Here is a 20,488-nt window from a genome sequence, read left to right as displayed (position 1 = left end):
TTGTAAGGCTCTTGTTGTTTTCCTACTTCATGCACTTCTCGTTAAACTAAAAAGGCTATCATGCATTGTCTACCGAGATACTTTATTTGGCCTTAAAAGATAATATTAGTTTGAATCACAGAAAATCTTTTACTGAACTAAACAAAGTTGAGATGCAATGACATTAGTTGGATATGCTACTGAACTAAACAATAGTTCCTAGGAACGGATGTAAATCCAACAATCCTACTAACGTAGTCATGAGAGAAAAGTGACACGTTAAGTTAGAATGCCATAAACACACAATAACATGATATGAGATGCATATGAAGACATTACGGTTCAAAACCTATAAATAAAAATTTCCTGATTGTTGGTCATTCACACCAGGAAGGCAAGAAGTGTTGTGGTGGTCAATACTCATGGTGTGCCTTGAGAATTGTCCAAGTTTTCAGTAGAAACATTGTTGAAGTTTGTCCGACCACAATGAGATGAAGTAGGACAATCGAATGCTACCCACAGACCTTTGCAAATAGGAGCAAGAGTTTGGAATGTAGAGGGTTGGTACATCTGGTAAGTTATTGCAATGCGCTTCGATGCTGATGCAGAATTATTAAACTTTACATCCACAAGATTCCGCTTAAGTGGCAGCGACAGCAGTGTTTTGTTCAACATTTCTGCATCTCCAGTATAAGCCACAACAGGTACAGGACTCGACGCCGATGGTGAGGTCATCAACGGACTGGAAGCTCTTGTGGGTGAACTACAGCAGCAGACATGACTTGTCAACGCTTGCAGCAAAGCGAAGCAGAGGAAGGCCATCAACATCATCTCGAGCGGGCAAGCAGCAGATTGGATCTCTATCTTGCCGCGGCGACGGCAGCAAGGATCCAATCGGGGAACAGAGGAATGAAGAAGGGCGATGGGATGGGACGTACCTGTTCATCGATGATGATGTACTTGAAGAAGCAGGCGTACAACATCCCCGTTGGTGGGGTTGGTCCTCTAGGGACGAAGAGCTACGGAGGGGATTCCGCGCGCAGGTGAGGAATCGGAGGAGGATTAAAAGAAGAACGGGAGAGCGTGTTGTAGTGGAGGTAGAGGCCGGTTAGGGAGCAGAGTCCCGCGACGGCGGTTGGGAGCGTGCCGGCGAGCCCCTTCTCCTGTAGCGAGACGGTGGCGACGACGCCGAGGATGTCTCATGAGACGCCCTTGAATCACCACGACGGTGCCAGCACACAGGAGTTGCGGTAGGGCGCCAATAACTGGAGCAAGTCCGTAGTGCCAGCAGCACGTGGACCTCGCCGTTGTCCGCTGCGCGGACCTCAGCCAACCTAGGGCATAGAGGAGGAGGAGGAAGGCAGCAAGCGCGTGGAGACGGTTCTCTTGATTCTTCGAGAAATGATCCGATATACGCGGCGCTTCGAAGGAAGTCTGGAAGTGCGCGATGAACGACGGTGACGGTTGATGGATGATCGAACGGCTATGAAGTTTTTCGACGACGTGGATGGCCTAGTCGGCGCCGTTTCGGTCCGGCTTTCATAATAAGGAAATTACATTGTTTACAACATTTACCCTATACATATTTACATCCACAGTGTGTGTGTGAGACAATGTGAGCCACGTACTGTATCTGTACATGCGTGCCCAAGACGTAGAAAAAAGAAGGAAAAAAATAATCAAGGTATGCAAGAAAGAACCAGGTGTCCTGCACTCCTACTACCCTACTGTACTGTGCTCCTGGTCTGGGACACGTGTGCACGCGCATCGGCTCACGGTTGCCCAAAGACATCCTAACGAAAAGTGTGCGCACCGGCTTAGACCGCGCGACGACACAGTGGGCACGAGGCGTGCCGGAGCAGCCAGACGTCGATGCACGGCAGGTGGAACGTGTGCCCGCACTCCGGCAAGCTCCGCGCCGTCTCGCCTGCTTCGAAGTCCTGCAAAATCAAACCACCGACCGGGTCGATGTCGACCATCAAAAACTGTGCAGAAACGACACGAAAATCGGCCATGCACAGCCTGCACTCGCTGCAAGCATGCGCGGCGGCGGGGATCTATAGGTAGCTGACCTGAAGGCAGACGGAGCAGCCGATGGGCTCCCCGGAGCCGTCGGCGACGGTGTGCTCGGTGAAGGCCATGATGGGGAGCGCCGCGACAGCGGCGGCCGGCATGCCCTTGGCGTCGGCGGCGCCCGTCTCGAACATGTCCGCCAGTGTCGGCGCCATGTCCTGCGAGTCCGCGGCGTTCATCTGCGCGGCCGATCGAGATCACGTTAGCTTGGCTGGAGACTTGAGGTTCGTCTGTTGAGATGATCCTGTCTGGACTGTGAGCGGATGATTTGGGGCTTTGTGCTTACCTGACTGTCGACGGCGCTTTGCACGGCCGGGTCCACCTTCTCTCGCACCAGGCGGCCGGTCAGCAGGCTCCAGAGGACATCGAGCTGAAACGTTTTAGCAGAAATTTGATCTTTTGTTACTAGGTTGGTGAACGAAGAGATTGGATTGGGTATGAAACGGCGAAACTGATTGTTACGTACCACGTATAGGACGCTCCAGATCCCGGACTCGTCGGAGCGCCAGATGGCGACGGAGGAATCGACAACTTCCATGGACACGACGGCGCCGGAGATGGACCCGATGCCGGCGCCGCGCACCAGGCCGCTCTCCGTGGCGAGCCCGATCAGCGCGCCCGTGACGGCCCCGAGGACCATGCCCACTGCATGAAACCAAGAATCAGTGAGCCTCGGTTGGTCCGTTGAACGAGCCAGAACCACTTGTGTAGCAGTAGCACGCAACGGCGGAGGAAGAGGGCACGGTGAACACATGAATCGAATCGATCGATCAAACTGATGGCAAGTCGAAAATCTATCCACCGACCTGCCGCGAAGACGAAGGTGACCAGGCCCCGGATCACCGCGCCGGCGACGCGCGCTGGCAGGCGGGAGATGCTCCTGCCGCGCCGCGACGTGGACGACGACGCGCTGGCGGTCCCGGAGATCGCGGCCGCCTCCATGTCCATGATGCTCGCTCGCTCGCTCGTTCACTTGTCGGTGCGCGCGCAGGAGAGGACACGAAAGGGGAAGAAGACCTGACGGTGGAGCTGTGGTTTAGTCGTGGTACAACAGATGGCACAGCAGACTAGACGAGGGATTTGCGGACGGGCGGACTTTGTGGCGCGCCGCGTTTGGAAATTTATAGGTTGTTCTGGCTGATGGACGTACGCGTTGTTCTTGTTTTGCCGCCCGCGCCCACGGCTGCGCTCGGCTCGGCAGGTCAGTCGTGCGCCCGCGTCTGCTCTCAACGGCGACTCTGACGTGGAGAGCCTGGCTGGCGGTGGAACGCGCCCACGCACGCACGCAAAGCGTCCGGGAGGCAGCAACCAGGCAACAGCACGCACGGACCGCGCTGTGCCGGGCGCATAAATGCTAACCATCCGTCCGGCGCGCGTCTGACGGCGACGGCGGCCCCGGCCCGAAAGGGTGGTTGGCGAAGGATCGCCGCGCCGTGCGTGCCCGCCTTGGTTTCCTTGTTCCGCTCGCTCTCTTAACGGCTAAGCTTCCCTCTTCCCGAACACCACCACCAACCACGACGCCGTCGTGCTGCCCTGCCTGCTCTTGCGTTGCGCATGTCTCATCCGTCACCTCATCTCACTCGTTGCGGGCACCCCGGACGGCGGATCGATCGCGCATTGAAAGGGAGTTCCGAAGCATCGCGCTAGAGATGGCACTCTGCGACCCGATATCTATTAACCCTGCTTACGCTTTTTCGGAGCGCCAAACACTTAACAAAAACTGTGGCGGTGCTCTCTGGTCAGACGTAGACGGTCCACGGTCAGGGGCCGGACGGTCCGCGACCTGGCGCAGGGGCTAGGGTTCTCTGCCTGACGGCCAGACGATCCGCGCGTGCGCAGTGGCGGCGGAGGATCGCCGGCGGCGCGTGGATCTCGCTCCCGGGAGGGACCCCGTCGGGGAGGAGAGATCCTAGGAGTTGTCTAGGCTCGGGTAGACCGACCTAGACTCCTCTAATCGACGTAGAGCCGAAGAGAAGCGGAAGATTTGGAGATTGGAAGACTAAACCTAAACTAGACTAGAACTACTCATAGGATAAAATGTAAATTGTATTGATTGAAGGTTCGATTCCGTTGATCAAATCGGCCGTATACCTCTCTATTTATAGAGGAGGGGTGCTGGACCCGTTACAAACAAATTTCCGAGTTTATCCCGAGATTCTCGCCAACAAACATAGCAAGAAACTCGGAACCCTAATCTGTTCTGCGCCTGTGCGGACCGTCCGGCCCATAGGCGCGGACTGTCCGGACCGCGGACCGTCCGGCCCAAGGGCCGGACCGTCTGGCCTTCTCATTTTGGTGCCCAACATATGCCCCTCTACCTTTTGGTGGAGCTGAGCAAACCAAAAGCATTTAACTCGATGTGATTACATCGGTTTTCTTAAGCATCTTGCGACATACTAGGATGGTACTGCTTGAGAAAACGTCCATTCAAAGCCTTAGGTAAATCCTTGCCTTGTAATGTTTGTATTAAATAGGCGTTACCAGACATTACCTGTTTTACTTTATAAGGACCCTCCAAGCTTGGCGACCACTTCCCAAACTTTCGGTCTTTGTTCCTTAGCGGCAGGATGGTCTTCCACACCAGCTCCCCTACTTGAAATGACTTTGCTTTGACCTTCTTGTTGTAGGCCCTAGCTACCATGATCTTGTTCTTTTCTATTGCTCCCAAAGCTATCACCCTCTTGTCGGTCACCTCATCAATATTATCCATCATTGAATTATAATAATCAATGACAGTTAGATCATTTTGCCTGACGAACCTGACAACATTTAAACTTATTTCCACAGGAAACACTGCTTCCTGCCCATAGACAAGCTCAAAAGGAGATACTCTAGTAGCACTATGTTTAGATATTCTGTGAGCCCATAAAGCTTCAGACAAAATTTTATACTAATGCTTAGGATTATCGGATATCTTCTTTTTTATCAAGTTAATCAATGTCCTATTACTAGACTCGGCCTGTCCATTGGCCTGAGCATAATATGGAGATGAATTAAGCAACTTAATTATATATGATTCAGCAAATTTACGTACCTCCTTCGACATAAAAGAAGTTCCTTGATATGTAGTCAAGGTCTGGGGAATGCCAAATCTATGAATAATATGCTCAGTTATGAACTCAATTACCTCCTGGTGTGTCATGTTCTTCAGAGCAACAACTTCACTCCATTTGGTAAATTAGTCAGTGGCAACTAACACGAACCGATACCCCTTTGATGATGAAGGATGAATTTCTCCAATAAAGTCTAATCCCCATCCTCTGAAAGGCCAAGGCTTGATGATGGGATGTAATTCGGCTGCAAGGACCAACTGTAGGTCACCGAATTTTTGACACACTTGGCATCCTTTGTAGTACTTGAAACAATCAGCTACCATGTTAGGCCAATAAAAACCAGACCTTCACAACAACCACTTCATCTTTGGAGCCGATTGATGGGTACCACAAATTCCTTCATGTACTTCGGCCATGGCTAATATAGCATCATCTGGGCCCAAGCACTTAAGCAGGACGTCGTCGACTGTTCGGCAGTAGAGTTCATCACTCATCAAAACATACTTAAAAGTCGTACGTCGAATGTTCTTATCTGTCCTGATATTGGGATTTCGTAAATAATTAGCTATAGGCGTCCTCCAATCACTTGTATCGGCTTCATCATCAGCCGAGTCAATTAGGAGAACTGTCCTGGTAACCCCGGACGGTCCGGCGTCTTCACGCGGACGGTCCGCGACCTGGGATATTGGCCATGCACCGGTTATCAGATTTTCAGTGTTGTGAAATCTCCCTCGCTTTATCCGATAACCTGATGCATCTTGTGCCAATTTGTTAGCTCTATGATTCTCAACTCTAGAGTTATGCCGAATACTGAATTCGTCAAAAGAATGGATTATGTTCCAACATTTTTCTAGGTAACTATTTAGAGTACCATCAAAACATTGATATTCTTCTAACACTTGTTGGACGACCAGTTGAGAATCATCAAATGCCTCCACATGTTTTACTCCCATACAATTTAAAAGTTCCAAGCCGAACAAAAGGGCCTCATATTCGGCTTGATTGTTAGTGCAATAAGTTTTCAATCGGCTAGAGAAGTCAAAGGAGACATTACTCGGTAAAACAAGTACGATGCCAATTCCTTGCCCTTCATTGCAAACCGATCCATCAAAATATAAAGTCTAAGGAGTAATAGTGAGGTATGACATGTCTAGTTTATGAGTATCATTAATCCGATATTCTACAATAAAATCTGCTACGACCTGACCTTTCATAGATTTCAATGGTTCATAGGCCAAGTCATACTCTATGAGTGCATAAGCCCACTTATCAATTCTACCACTCATAATTGGGTTATGCAACATGTATTTGATCACATCGGCTTGACCAGAAACAGTGCAATGACTAGACAGTAAATAGCATCTACACTTGGTGCATGCATAAAACAAGCATAAGCATAACTTCTCAATAAAAGTGTGCCTCGTTTCAGCATCCACCAACCTCCGACTTAGATAAGTCACCACATGCTCCTTTCCTTCAGTTTCTTGTGTCCGAACAGCCCCAATGACCTTATCTTCAGCTGCAATATATAATCTGAATGGTACTCCTTCTTGTGGTGCTTTTAATACGGGAGCCGAAGACAAGTATTTTTAATGAGATCAAATGCTTCCTGCGGTTCTGCCGCCAAGTGAATTCGGCATCATTTTTAAGTCGAATGATAGGGGTGAAGGCATCAATCTTCCCGGCTAGGTTAGAACTAAACCTCTGTAAATAATTCACCTTGCCAAGAAACTTCTGCACTTCGACCTTACAAGTCGGAGGTCCAACATTCCGAATAGACTTGATTCGGTTAGGGTCTATCTCTATACCATGTTCATGGATGACAAATCCTAAAAACTTACCAGCCGACACTCCAAAAGCACATTTACGTGGGTTCATTTTCAACCCATACCGACGCATTTTATCAAAGGCTTTGCGCAAATCAGCTACATGAGAACTAAACTCAGCCGATTTGACTACAATATCATCAGTGTAGACTTCTATAGTGTTTCCTAATAGCTCATGAAAGATCAAACTCATAGCCCTCTGATAAGTAGCACCAGCATTTTTTAGACCAAATGTCATGACAACCCACTCAAATAAACCGATGAAGCCTGGACATATAAAGGTCGTTTTAGACGCGTCTTCTTCGGCTATAAAAATCTGATTATATCCGGCATTACCATCAAGAAAGCTAATAATTCTATTTCCTGACGCAATATTGATTAATGTATCGGCTATGGGCATGGGATATTCATCTTTAGAAGTGGCTCTATTTAAATTGCAAAAATTAATGCATACTCTAAGCTTACCTGACTCCTTCTCCACCGGCACAATATTGGAGACCCACTCTGCATATCTGCAAGGTCTAATAAAATTAGCTTCTAGCAGCCGGTGGATTTCGTCCTTGATTCGTGGGAGGAGATCTGGACGAAATGTTCTAGCTCTCTGCTTGAAAGGTCTGAAACTGGACTTAATGGGCAGCCGATGCTCTACGATCTCTCGGCTCAGTCCCGGCATCTCAGTGTAATTCCAAGCAAAGCAATCCGAATATTCTTTCAATAGACCGATCATTTCACTTCTAGAATCGGTCTCTAGGGTATTGTTTATGAAAGTCGGCCTTGGAGTTTTACCATCTCCTATGTCGATCTCCTCCAAAGGATCGGCCGATGTAAATCCATGTCCTAGTTTATCAAGATCTCTGAATTCCTGTATCATGTCCCCCACAGAGGAATCAGATGTTCTTTGTGTGGTGGCAGACTCTCCGATCTTGGGGGTCGGATCATCCGTAATACCGTCTTTACGCTGTGGTAGATGTTCGATCTTAAAGTCCGAACTATTTGGTGAAAGACCAGACGATCCAGCTTTAGAAACCAAACTGTCTGTGACCAAGGACTCATAAATTTTGTGTGTACTCATCATTTAAACTTTACTTAGGATTTAGCCGATTCTCCATCGGCTCTAGCATTACAGGAATGAAACCCTTCTTATCTATACTTATGAACTGGTAATCAGAAAAATCTACTCCTGTGAGACATGTAGCAGTCTCATAAGTCCAGAGTACAGGGGCATCGGCCACAACGATGCAGGCCGATACATCAGCATGTACCTGTTCTACATCATCGCCTACCCATTGTATTAACATTTGATGTAATGTAGAAGGTATACACTGGTTGGCATGAATCCAATCTCTACCTAGGATTAGACTATAATTTCCTTCTACATCAGCGACGAAGAATGAAGCAGCAAGGGTCTTAGTCCTGATGGTTAATTCAACGGACGTGACTCTCCTGGCTTTAATCGAACTATCATTTCCAACACCACTGAGGGTCATGTTGGTCTTGACAAGTTCGTCATCTTGTTTACCTAATTTTCTGTATGATGAATAAGGCATTAGATTTACAGCCGCCCCTCCATCTACCAACATTTTAGCAATCGGTACCCCATCAATGTGACCGCGCACGAAGAGCGGCTTTAAATGATTTACTGATTCCTTTGGTTTAGTAAAGGTGGCTTCTTTAGGACCAAAATCAAACTGGGCAACAACAAGTTCATCGTCGCCGACAATAGTACAATGCGGAAAATGTAATAACATTTACATCCATACCTGGGCGCTCTGGAGAAGCCTCGTAGTCGACCAGGTCTTCTCCTAGTAGGTCGTCCTCTTCCATTGATGTTGGCATGTCGTTGGAGGCTTCCTGGTGTGGTGCGGACGGTCCGGACTCTGGGAGCAGACGGTCCGCGCCTGGTGCAGATTGTTCGGCCTTGTTGGCCAGGCTATCTGCCGTACCTGCAGAGTGCTGCACAAGTGTTGTTTTATTTTCTATTTTTGTGGCCGTTTGTTTTTCTTCAACAGCCTTTGATCTCCATTTCTTTTGCGGTGGCGGGTACTGTGGATGTGTGTCATTGAATATCTTTTCCGCCTCCTTCTCCTGGCTCTCCTTTGCTCTTAGGCGCTGTAATTTCCGCTTTTGGGACCGTGTCAATCCCGCTGGGCACCATCGAGGCATGGAGTATTTCAGATCGGCTGTTTTGATGGTAGCCGTATCTTCTTTTTTGGTTGTGTTGGCCGATTCACCAAAAATCATCGGCCCTTTATTATCTTCCTGTATGACAACATCTGTAGTACCTATTTTGATGACGTCCTTTTTTGTTGTCCTTTCAGTTGCTGCAGGTATATGCCCCCCTGCCGGATTGGTCAGCCTTTGAGGCCGAATACTCCGGCACTCTTGTTGGGCCTGTGCCTGATGACCGGATTGAGCGACGCTCAATCGGTCTTGTACTAGAGGTGCCAACCTATCAAATACAGATGTTTGGGGTGCCCCCAAAGCAGGGTACTATGACATCCCAAATAGATGTAACACCTTGAATTTGGGGGTGTAAAATTTCTTTTCTAATATCCCTCAAATTCAGGTGTTATTTTGAATATATATACATATATACGTGTGTGTTGCATCTTATGTCGAGAGATAATTTCTTGTTTGCTAAAATGGTTTTGGTGGCGTTTCCATTTGGGAAAAAATATTAAATTTGGATGATCTAATATAAATAAATATAGTTATATATATAAATATAAATACACATCTACACATATAATTACATAAAAAAAGGGAAAAAACTAACATATTCCCACCCCTACCCCTGTGGCCGGCTTGGCCTAGCGGTTGCGTGGGCACGCGCGTAGAGCCTGGGCACCCAGCTATTGCTCCGCGTCGTGGCCCCACTCGTAATCCCCTCCTTAATCTGCTTCTCCTGCTTGAATTGGCCATGGCGCACGCCAGCAACCGATCGCCAAGTCGCCCGTATTTGAAGCTCTGGCACCTGATCTCCCCTCCCTCGATCTCGTAAAATGCCGCATTCTTGCAACTGCATAGCAGCCGCCCCACGCCGAGCTCGCCGTCGTGCAAGGAGTCCGTGTTGTGCTCGCCACTGTTCCTACCCAAGTCACCGACGTCGTCGAGCCTCGCCAGCGCTTCACTAAAGTCACCTCACCGAAGCGCCAAGCAGCATGCCATCGCCATCACCCCAGCTGGTAAGCCCCACCTGCCCCTCCTTGCTGCAGCGTGCCGCCATGGTCGAAGTTCTTGCGCCATGGCTGCATACCTCCTCTCTATCTCTCTCTCTCTCTCTCTCCTCGCACCTTCGTGCCCCTTGCCCCGCTCCAACGGCGTCGCTTGCTAGCTCTAGGCCACCACTGTCTGCGGGTCGCGGGGCACCACCGCTGGCACTGCGCCGGTGAGGCCACCCCGCCCGCGAGCCATCCCCATGGTCGTGATCCTTCTCTTCCCTTCCCTTTGCTGCTCGTGCTCGTTCATGGAAGAAATTGCCTAGCAACAGCCATCGTGCGTTCTGGTTTTGGAATAAGCCGAATAGAAAACACCTTGTGGGTCCCATGCATGCCATACATCCACGCTCCTCGCTGCATGCAGGAAAAAAATCTAGAAACCGCTCCACACTAGATCCTTTCGAGACTTGCTGTGGTTGTGCTCTTTGTAGCCCTCCAAATGGCCAGTCTTTCATCCAATAAATTTGAGACACATCACTCAACTGCTTAGGAAAGACACTGCTTTAATTCCAGAATTAACTCGTTATTCGCCTAAGTCATGCAAAAACTAATTGCTAGTCCTCGAAGCATACAGTTCATTACGCATAAGTTCCTAGTTCGTCAAATAAGCGACATCTTTTATGTTATAAATCAATTTCGACTTGTTCAAATTGAGTTAGCTTCGAGATAACATTGCACATTAATAATAGTATTTTGTTGCATCATAGGGTTTAGCTATTTAATCGATTATTTGTTGGTCCAATGATTAATAAAATGACATTCCAATTTAGGTATAGCTCTAACCTATTCTCGTATAAATGCTCGTTAATGTGATTACGTCGATGCAAATGTTGTAATTAACACTTTCTTAATAGGGATGCGGGATCGGTTAGCGATTCTAGTTTATCGTTGCACGGTTTTCGCGTGTGGCCGCGTGTTGTTTCACGTGATGTCGCGCGCGTCGTCGCGTGTCGTCCGCGCGTGTTGTTCGCACGCGTTGTCGCGCGCCGTTCGCGTGTGTCACGTGCCTTGCCGCGTGCGAGATTAAACCATTTGTTTATAATTACTCATGTGAATTAATTAGTTACTTATTTGATCATCAACTATTAAAATGGTAAGTTAGACAAGAACTAAGTAGTAGTGTTAGTTTACATTTAATTAATATCGATTAATATAGAGATATCGGATTAAATATTCCAATTAATATTTGCTTAGCGTAAACCCGTTGACTTCTCGACTATAGCTCCAACTATCGCGTTTCTTTGTCCTCGTGTGACCGTAGTAGCACACTCTATTTTATTTTGCGTATTTTATTATGTTTTACTTGAATGGTGTAATGTTCTTATGCATATATATGGTTGTTTGTTTGTGCCTGTTTGTATTCGCGGTGCGTCGCGAATAGACTGCGATCCATTTTTGAGCTTCGAGGAATCGACGATCAAGCGTTAGCGACTAAGTGGTCGAACTCTTCGAGTTCTACGAGGCTGAAGATCTTGAGCATCTGTTTGGTGAAGGCAAGTGTCCTCTGACCCATTATGTCCCATTTACTTTATAATTCACTGTCCCGCATACTATGAACAACCTAAGGTTGACTAGCTTTCTATTTACCTTGTCCTTGATTACCTTTTGGGTTACTATGGTTAGCTTCATGCTATTGCTTTACTTTAATCAATGAACTTGATGTGAACACTTATGATACGATGTTGTCATTATGATTATGATGTTGGACTGGTGATATTCTAGGGGGCTCGAGCGGTTTCTCGAGTGCCTCTCCGTAAGGACCTGTTTGTTGGATGACCGCCCGGGAAAACAGTGGAACCATGAGGGTGGAATGGGATGCCCTTAGCTGACTAATTAGAGGAACTGGGGTGTAGTTCGCTTCGCCGTCGTGCCGTTAATGGGGCTCGGTGTATGCGGCTCGCTCTGCCAAGGTTGGTTCGCCCCTTGGGGAGGAGTGCAGTGCATTTAGGAAACCTAACGGGCGACTACAGCATCAGGGAATCTTTGTAAAGGCTTCGTAGTGAATCCCTGGCCATTCACCTCGGTAGTGAATAAGTGTCTTGCAAGCCCGGGCTAGAGAGGGAACCACGGCTTGTGGGTAAAGTGTGCAACCTCTGCAGAGTGTTATGAAACTGATATATCAGCCGTGCTCGCGGTTATGAGCGTCCAAGGGAGCTCCATTGATTAGAGACACATTGATCAGAGATGTTTTGTTTACAGATGATGATGAGGATATTGCTGGTTTCTATTATGATTATGGTTATGGTTTCTAGTATTCTTTCCGTTTGGAAAGGGTACTTTTGGGTTAACAACTTGGGTTAATGCTAAAACCTGGCTCTCTACTAGTAATAATTACCTGACCAACTAAAAGCAACTGCTTGACCTTAACTCCACATAAAGCTAGTCCACTACAGCCAAACGGGACATTTGCTGAGTACGTTGATGTGTACTCACCCTTGCTTTCACAAAACACTAGGTTGCCTTTGATGCAATCTATGCTCAGGTAAAGAAAGAGAAGAAGGTGTCGAGGTGGATCGCCAGGAGTTCCAGGACGTCGATGAGTTCGGGGATTAGGCTAGCGACCTTCCCCAGTCAGCTACCTGTGGTGGTTTGTTTACGTTGGCTACATTTCGATTCTGTGTACATTGATTTATATTATGTAAATGGCTCTAGTCTGTAATATTATTACTTACTATTTATTGTTATTCGAAGCATTGTGCTATGATGAGTCATTTATGTAATCGCTGTGTACGTGAATTACTGATCCTGGCACGTACATGGTTCGCATTCGGTTTACCTTCAAAACCGGGTGTGACCTAAGTGGTATCAAAGCCGTGCTGACTGTAGGACCGCTAACCTAGAGTAGAATGGTCGTTCTAAGGATTATAGACCTCTATCCCTGCCTTGACTTTGCTATCCCTTCAAAAGTTGGTCATATCGACCAAACCTATGTTTTACTATATATTATACCTTGCTGAAAATTGTGTTTTATTCTAATCCTTCATTTATTTATGGTTTATTTGCTGGTCATATTAGTTCTGTTCTCACTCTTATGCTTGCGACATCTTTGAAGATGCCCCCTGACCATAACTTTTTGTCTGTTGGGATTTTTCCCTCTTCCATCACTAAATTGCTACCCTTTGACTATCTTTGTCCTTTTAGTATTGACATGCTCGTACTCCTAGATTCTTCAGTACTTTTGTTTCAAACCCTTACATCTGAATTTCTCCTGCCTACTTAAACACTCTAGTTTATATGTCCATGAACTTCTGGTCTTCCGAGATCCCTCCCTGTTTATCCTCTACCTTTTTCTATTCCCATGTCTAGGTACGCTTGTATCATTGGAATCTTGCATACTCTTATTTTTATATATGCTACCTTTATATCCCAATGACTGTTCAAGACATTTAACATATCCTTGACCACCCTTGTTTCTTAATGATCCATGAGCGGTCATTCTACTTTGCATATCCTTGTTGATCTCATTGTATCCTTGTAACTCCACTCGGTAATGAATCTTTACTTCAACCCTTCTGTTGGAACCTTACCTATCTTACCCTTGATTGTTTTCTCCACTTTGTCGTTTCATGAGTCTTGCCTTAACTATATCCTTTGTTATACTTTTAATTATTATCATATGCACCCTTGACACCTCTATATCCTACATTGATGTTTGTCTCATACCTGCCCTTTAAAATCACCCCTCTTCCGTCTCATACCTTCTTCCTCTTGGTCGTATCCTCTTACTTGGCTCGCGAGTTTGTAACCTCATCCTTTGTTGTGCTTTTGTTCCTTATTGCCTTTACCCTTCTCATCTCTCAATCTTACCTTAGCGATTACGCTATGTTCGTTATCTAAAACCTCCAATCTCCCACCTTAGTTCAAGCGTGGTCTCTTACTTATCTCACCCGTGGTTATGTCCTATACTTTACCACTTGCAAGACTTATCTTAACTCTATTCTTGGTTGTACCTAGATTCCTGGTTTTTATGTACATTTACATCTTCCTTTATATCCTTGCCTATTATCACCTTTGACCCTTGACCTCTCTCCATATTTACCATGATGTTTACCTATTTTTCTTAGCCTCGCTTATTCCATTTCAATCCGAGAGTGTTGTTTTCCCTATCCCGCTCTCGTTCGTTTACTTTCCCTTTGTCGCTTTGCAATCTTGTCTCACCTTAACTTCATCCTTTGTTGAGCCTTTGTTTGATATCATCCTTACCTTTGTAATTTGTAGATCTTGCCTTGATACTTATCTTAGGTCTGCTTGTTGAAATCTCCTCTTTTCTATCTCAATTCGAGAGCTATGTTTTACTTATCTCACCCTTGGCTATATCCTCTTCTTTACCGCGTATGCCTTGACATACCTCCATTCTTTGTTGTACTTATACCACTGGCTCTTTTGTGCTTTCGTCTTCTCCCTTATGTACTTGTCTATTATCGCCTTTGACCCTTGTGATATTGAGGCCTTCTACCTAAATGTTTACTTTGAACTTATCCTTCAAAAGTCTCCCCTTTCTTTCAACCCGGTTTGAGAGCTGTGAGTTACCCATCTCCCCCTTGATTTCTTCTCAATTTTTGTCGCCTTACAAGTTATGTCTTAATTCCATCCTTTGCCATGTGTTTTAATTGCTATCACCATTACCTTGTCATCCATCGGTCTTGTCTTGATACTTACCTTTATTCTTTAAAAAAATCTCCTCTCCTCCACCTCAATTTAAGAGTGGCAGTTTACCTATCTGGCCATTGGATGTACCCTTTCCTTTTCCATTTGCAGGTCTTGTCTTAACTCCATCCTTTGTGGTAATTATATTCTTGGTTCTTATGCACATTTACCTCCTCTCCTAGATCCTTATCTGTTATCACCTTTAAACCCTCGTGATACCTATGCCCTTGCCCACATGCTTACATTGAACCTACCCTTTGAAGCCTCCTCTTTTCCATCCCTGTTCAGGGATAATGCCTCATCTGTTTCATCATTGACTGCTCCCCCTTCTTTGACACCTTGCTAGTTCCGTCAAAAAAAAATCCTTTGTTGTGTGTTCGACCATTATCACCTTAACCCTTGTCATCCCTCGATCTTTACCTTGATGCTTGCCCGCATTTTAAAGCCACCTCTCCCATTTCATTCCAAGAGTGATGTCTTGCCCATCTCGCTCTTGTCCGTTCCCTTTTCCTCTGTCGTGTTGCAAGTCTTAGCTTTTGCTTGATATCACCCTTACCTTCCTAATATCTAGATCTTTCCATGATGCTTACCCTATGCCTACCTTTCGAAATATCATCTTTCCCATTTCGATTTGAGAATGATGTTTTACCTATCTTGACCTTGGTTGCATTCTCTCCCCTGTCGGTTACAATCCTTGCTTTAGCTCCATCCTTTATAGTGCTCATGCCCCTATTATGTATGTCTTATTATTCCCCTTGCCTTTCGATGGCCTTAGAATAGTTTCCCCTTGGTAAGGAAAGACCACCATTTAATTAAAGTTACGTATAGCAACGAGATGTTTGTTGTTGTATGCTTGTGTTGTTTGTCTTTGTGTGGTGACTAATTTGCTTCTTTGTGATGAGTGTTGGTGTGTTGTGGCCCTTGGTCCGCAATGACATCAGTCTACTAGCTGAGTGCCATAGAGTTAGATAGCTGGGTGCTCTCCCTTTTCTCTCTTTAATCCATCTATGCTTACCTTTTCTATCTATACCCTTCCCTCTTGCACCTGTCCGGTTGGCATTCTTCAACTTCTCTTAATCAGTCAAGATCAGAGTCGACAACATCTTCACCAAGTGCATATCAACGCTCCTGTTAAAGGGGTTAGCCGCTAACCCCAATGAAGACAATGCGATCAACATCAACCAACAAGATCAGAGTGGCGCAGCGAAAGCGTGTGTGGGTCCTAACACACAGGTCCAAGAGGTCCTCAAGAATTGCATCAATGGGTCATGAACATCTGAAGGTCAAAGCGACCAATCCATAAGTTAAGCTGGCAGAGTTAAAACTGAGTTAGAATAAGCTATGAAAAAAACGATGAACCAATCTCATTTTCTTGCTAGCCTCTCCTTGAATCTCGAGGGCGAGATTCTGTTAACGGGGTTAGATTTGTAACACCCTGAATTTAAGGGTGTAAAATTTCTTTTCTAATATCCCACAAATTCAGGTGTTATTGTGAATATATATACATATATACGTGTGTGTTGCATCTTATGTCGAGAGATAATTTCTTGTTTGCTAAAATGGTTTTGGTGGTGTTTCCATTTGGGAAAAAATATTAAATTTGGATGATCTAATATAAATAAATATAGTTATATATATAAATATAAATACACATCTACACATATAATTACGTAAAACAAAAAGGGAAAAACTAACATATTCCCACCCCTACCCCTCCGGCCGGCTCAGCCCAGCGGTTGCGCGGGCACGCGCGTAGAGCCCGGGCACCCAGCTCTTGCTCCGCGTCGTGGCCCCACTCGTAATCCCCTCCTTAATCTGCTTCTCCTGCTTGAATTGGCCATGGCGCACGCCAGCAACCGATCGCCAAGTCGCCCGTATTTGAAGCTCTGGTACCTGCTCTCCCCTCCCTCGATCTCGTAAAATGCCGCATTCTTGCAACTGCACAGCAGCCGCCCCACGCTGAGCTCGCCGTCGTGCAAGGAGTCCGTGTTGCGCTCGCCACTGTTCCTGCCCAAGCCACCGACGTCGTCGAGCCTCGCCAGCGCTTCACTTAAGTCACCTCACCGAAGCGCCAAGCAGCATGCCATCGCCGTCACCCCAGCTGGTAAGCCCCACTGGCCCCTCCTCGCTGCAGCGTGCCGCCATGGTCGAAGTTCCTGCGCCATGGCTGCATACCTCCTCTCTCTCTCCTCACACCTTCGTGCCCCTTGCCCTGCTCCGACGGCGTCGCTTGCTAGCTCTGGGCCACCACTGTCTGCGGGTCGCGGGGCACCACCGCTGGCACTGCACCGGTGAGGCCACCCCGCCCGCGAGCCATCCCCATGGTCATGATCCTTCTCTTCCCTTCCCTTTGCTGCTCGTGCTCGTTCATGGAAGAAATTGCCTAGCAACAGCCATCGTGCGTTCTGGTTTTGGAATAAGCCGAATAGAAAACACCTTGTGGGCCCCATGCATGCCATACATCCACGCTCCTCGCTGCATGCAGGAAAAAAATCTAGAAACCGCTCCACACTAGATCCTTTATTTCGAGACTTGTTGTGGTTGTGCTCTTTGTAGCCCTCCAAATGGCCAGTCTTTCATCCAATAAATTTGAGACACATCACTCAACTGCTTAGAAAAGACACTGCTTTAATTCCAGAATTAACTCGCTATTCTCCTAAGTCATGCAAAAACTAATTGCTAGTCCTCGAAGCATACAGTTCATTACGCATAAGTTCCTAGTTCGTTAAATAAGCGACATCTTTTATGTTATAAATCGATTTCGACTTGTTCAAATTGAGTTAGCTTCGAGATAACATTGCACGTTAATAATAGTATTTTGTCGCATCATAGGGTTTAGCTATTTAATCGATTATTTGTTGGTCCAATGATTAATAAAATGACATTCCAATTTAGGTATAGCTCTAACCTGTTCTCGTATAAATGCTCGTTAATGTGATTACATCGATGCCAATGTTGTAATTAACACTTTCTTAATAGGGATGCGGGATCGGTTAGCGATTCTAGTTTATCGTTGCACGGTTTTCGCGTGTGGCCGCGTGTTGTTTCACGTGATGTCGCGCGCGTCGTCGCGTGTCGTCCGCGTGTGTTGTTCGCACGCGTAGTCGCGCGTCGTTCGCGTGTGTCACGCGCCTTGCCGCGTGCGAGATTAAACCATTTGTTTATAATTACTCATGTGAATTAATTAGTTACTTATTTGATCATCAACTATTAAAATGGTAAGTTAGACAAGAACTAAGTAGTAGTATTAGTTTACATTTAATTAATATCAATTAATATAGAGATATCAGATTAAATATTCCAATTAATATTTGCTTAGCATAAACCCGTTGACTTCTCGACCATAGCTCCAACTATCGCGTTTCTTTGTCCTCGTGTGACCGTAGTAGCACACTCTATTTTATTTTGCGTATTTTATTATGTTTTACTTGAATGGTGTAATGTTCTTATGCATATATATGGTTGTTTGTTTGTGCCTGTTTGTATTCGCGGTGCGTCGCGAATAGACTGCGATCCGTTTCTGACCTTCGAGGAATCGACGATCAAGCGTTGGCGACTAAGTGATCGAACTCTTCGAGTTCTGCGAGGCTGAAGATCCTGAGCATCTGTTTGGTGAAGGCAAGTGTCCTCTGACCCATTATGTCCCATTTACTTTATAATTCACTGTCCCGCATACTATGAACAACCTAAGGATTGACTAGCTTTCTATTTACCTTGTCCTTGATTACCTTTTGGGTTACTATGGTTAGTTTCATGCTATTGCTTTACTTTAATCAATGAACATGATGTGAACACTTATGATACGATGTTCTCATTATGATTATGATGTTGGACTGGTGATATTCTAGGGGGCTTGAGCGGTTTCTCGAGTGCCTCTCCATAAGGACCTGTTCGTTGGATGACCGCCCGGGAAAACAGTGCAACCATGATGGTGGAATGGGATGCCCTTAGCTGACTAATTAGAGGAACTGGGGTGTAGTTCGCTTCGCCGTCGTGCCGTTAATGGGGCTCAGTGTATGCGGCTCGCTCTGCCAAGGTTGGTTCGCCCCTTGGGGAGGAGTGCGGTGCATTTAGGAAACCTAACGAGCGACTACAGCCTCAGGGAACCTTTGTAAAGGCTTCGTAGTGAATCCCTGGCCATTCACCTCGGTAGTGAATAAGGGTCTTGCAAGCCCGGGCTAGAGAGGGAATCACGACTTGTGGGTAAAGTGCGCAACCTCTGCAGAGTGTTATGAAACTGATATATCAGTCATGCTCGTGGTTATGAGCGGCCAAGGGAGCTCCATTGATTAGAGACACATTGATCAGAGATGTTTTGTTTACAGATGATGATAAGGATATTGCTGGTTTCTATTATGATTATGGTTATGGTTTCTAGTATTCTTTCCGTTTGGAAAGGGTACTTTTGGGTTAACAACTTGGGTTAATGCTAAAACCTAGCTCTCTACTAGTAATAATTACCTGACCAACTAAAAGCAACTGCTTGACCTTAACTCCACATAAAGCTAGTCCACTACAGCCAAACGGGACATTTGCTGAGTACGTTGATGTGTACTCACCCTTGCTTTCGCAAAACACCAGGTTGCCTTTGATGCAATCTATGCTCAGGTAAAGAAAGATAAGAAGGCGTCGAGGTGGATCGCCAGGAGTTCCAGGACGTCGATGAGTTCGAGGATTAGGCTAGCGACCTTCCCCAGTCAGCTGCCTGTGGTGGGTTGTTTACGTTGGCTACGTTTCGATTCTGTGTACTTTGATTTATATTATGTAAATGGCTCTAATCTGTAATATTATTACTTTCTATTTATTGTTATTCGAAGTATTGTGCTATGATGAGCCATTTATGTAATCGCTGTGTACGTGAATTACTGATCCTGACACGTACATGGTTCGCATTCGGTTTACCTTCAAAACCGGGTGTAACAATGGATATGGTGGCATGCCCCACATTTGGTTTGGGACATATGGTGGAGGTAAATATGTGTATGGATATGGCATAGGTGGATAATGTGGAGGTGTTCACGCAGGTATGTTAGGTCTCAATTGCACAGTATGACCTTTCATTTCCTCCGATTGGTGAGGTGGTCCAATCGGCTTTACCCGACGTCGCTCATGAATGAGTGAGCGGGGTCGCTTTGCTGGCCGGTCACTGGGGTCGACCTTATTTTTTTACGTATTTAGACAATAATTGATCGAAAGTCAGGCCAGTTTTGACCAACCGACCAGCTGCCTTGAATGTATTTGTTTTCCACGTACCTATCTCTGGTCGTCGTGGTTTGAAAGTACGTGTCCGTTGCGAGTCTTGAGCATGGCCGAACCATCCGTTGGAGTAATCCGGACCATCCGGCGGGGTCCCGGACCGTCCACGCCTGTGTGTCGGACCGTCTGGGGTGCGCAGCACGGGTTCCTGCTCCTTGGTCCGTGCTTGCCCCCCAGTGCCGGAGGTCGTGATGGTCACCTTAAGAGTTTTCCCTCCATCAGGAGTCTTTTCTGCCACCACTTTCCTGCAAGAAATTTTATGATTCTCATCGGCCTCTCTTGCATTGCTGATGACTATCTCCTTGCCTTTGCCTTTATCGGTTGTGTTTGACCGAACCAGGACTTTCTTGCCCTCGAAGTCGATCATGTTCATCGGAAAGGGCTCTGTATCCACCTGCATTTCCTGAAATTTCAATCATCCCTCGTTAATAGCCGA

The 20,488-nt window shown here is 46.3% G+C and overlaps 1 protein-coding gene and 1 long non-coding RNA gene across 2 annotated transcripts; one reads left to right on the top strand and one right to left on the bottom strand.

Moving 5' to 3' along the window:
* Positions 1-504: 504 nt before the first annotated feature.
* Positions 505-3,145, bottom strand: LOC103654657 (NEP1-interacting protein-like 1). Its single transcript, XM_008681492.4, has 5 exons — positions 2,859-3,145; positions 2,519-2,697; positions 2,339-2,422; positions 2,052-2,231; positions 505-1,919 (listed from the first exon to the last, which is right to left on the bottom strand). Exons 1-5 carry the CDS (start codon positions 2,998-3,000, stop codon positions 1,797-1,799), a joined length of 708 nt encoding a protein of 235 aa, XP_008679714.1. The 5' UTR covers positions 3,001-3,145; the 3' UTR covers positions 505-1,796.
* A 13,604-nt stretch (positions 3,146-16,749) lies between these two features.
* Positions 16,750-19,612, top strand: LOC103654656 (uncharacterized). The gene is made up of 2 exons (XR_566255.2): positions 16,750-16,900; positions 18,303-19,612. It is a non-coding gene; the product is annotated as an uncharacterized lncRNA (long non-coding RNA).
* Positions 19,613-20,488: the final 876 nt, after the last annotated feature.

The sequence above is a fragment of the Zea mays genome, chromosome 4, assembly GCF_902167145.1.
Source record: "Zea mays cultivar B73 chromosome 4, Zm-B73-REFERENCE-NAM-5.0, whole genome shotgun sequence".
Taxonomy (NCBI): Eukaryota; Viridiplantae; Streptophyta; class Magnoliopsida; order Poales; family Poaceae; genus Zea; species Zea mays.
This window is presented reverse-complemented; position numbering and strand designations above follow the sequence as displayed.

Excerpts from the sequence above, each read along its gene's own strand:
- LOC103654657 (XM_008681492.4), bottom strand. The coding sequence starts at position 3,000 with ATGGACATGGAGGCGGCCGCGATCTCCGGGACCGCCAGCGCGTCGTCG. Across the intron at positions 2,698-2,858 it reads CACCTTCGTCTTCGCGGCAG|TGGGCATGGTCCTCGGGGCC; the intron begins GTCGGTGGATAG and ends GGTTTCATGCAG. Across the intron at positions 2,423-2,518 it reads TCTGGAGCGTCCTATACGTG|CTCGATGTCCTCTGGAGCCT; the intron begins GTACGTAACAAT and ends AAAACGTTTCAG.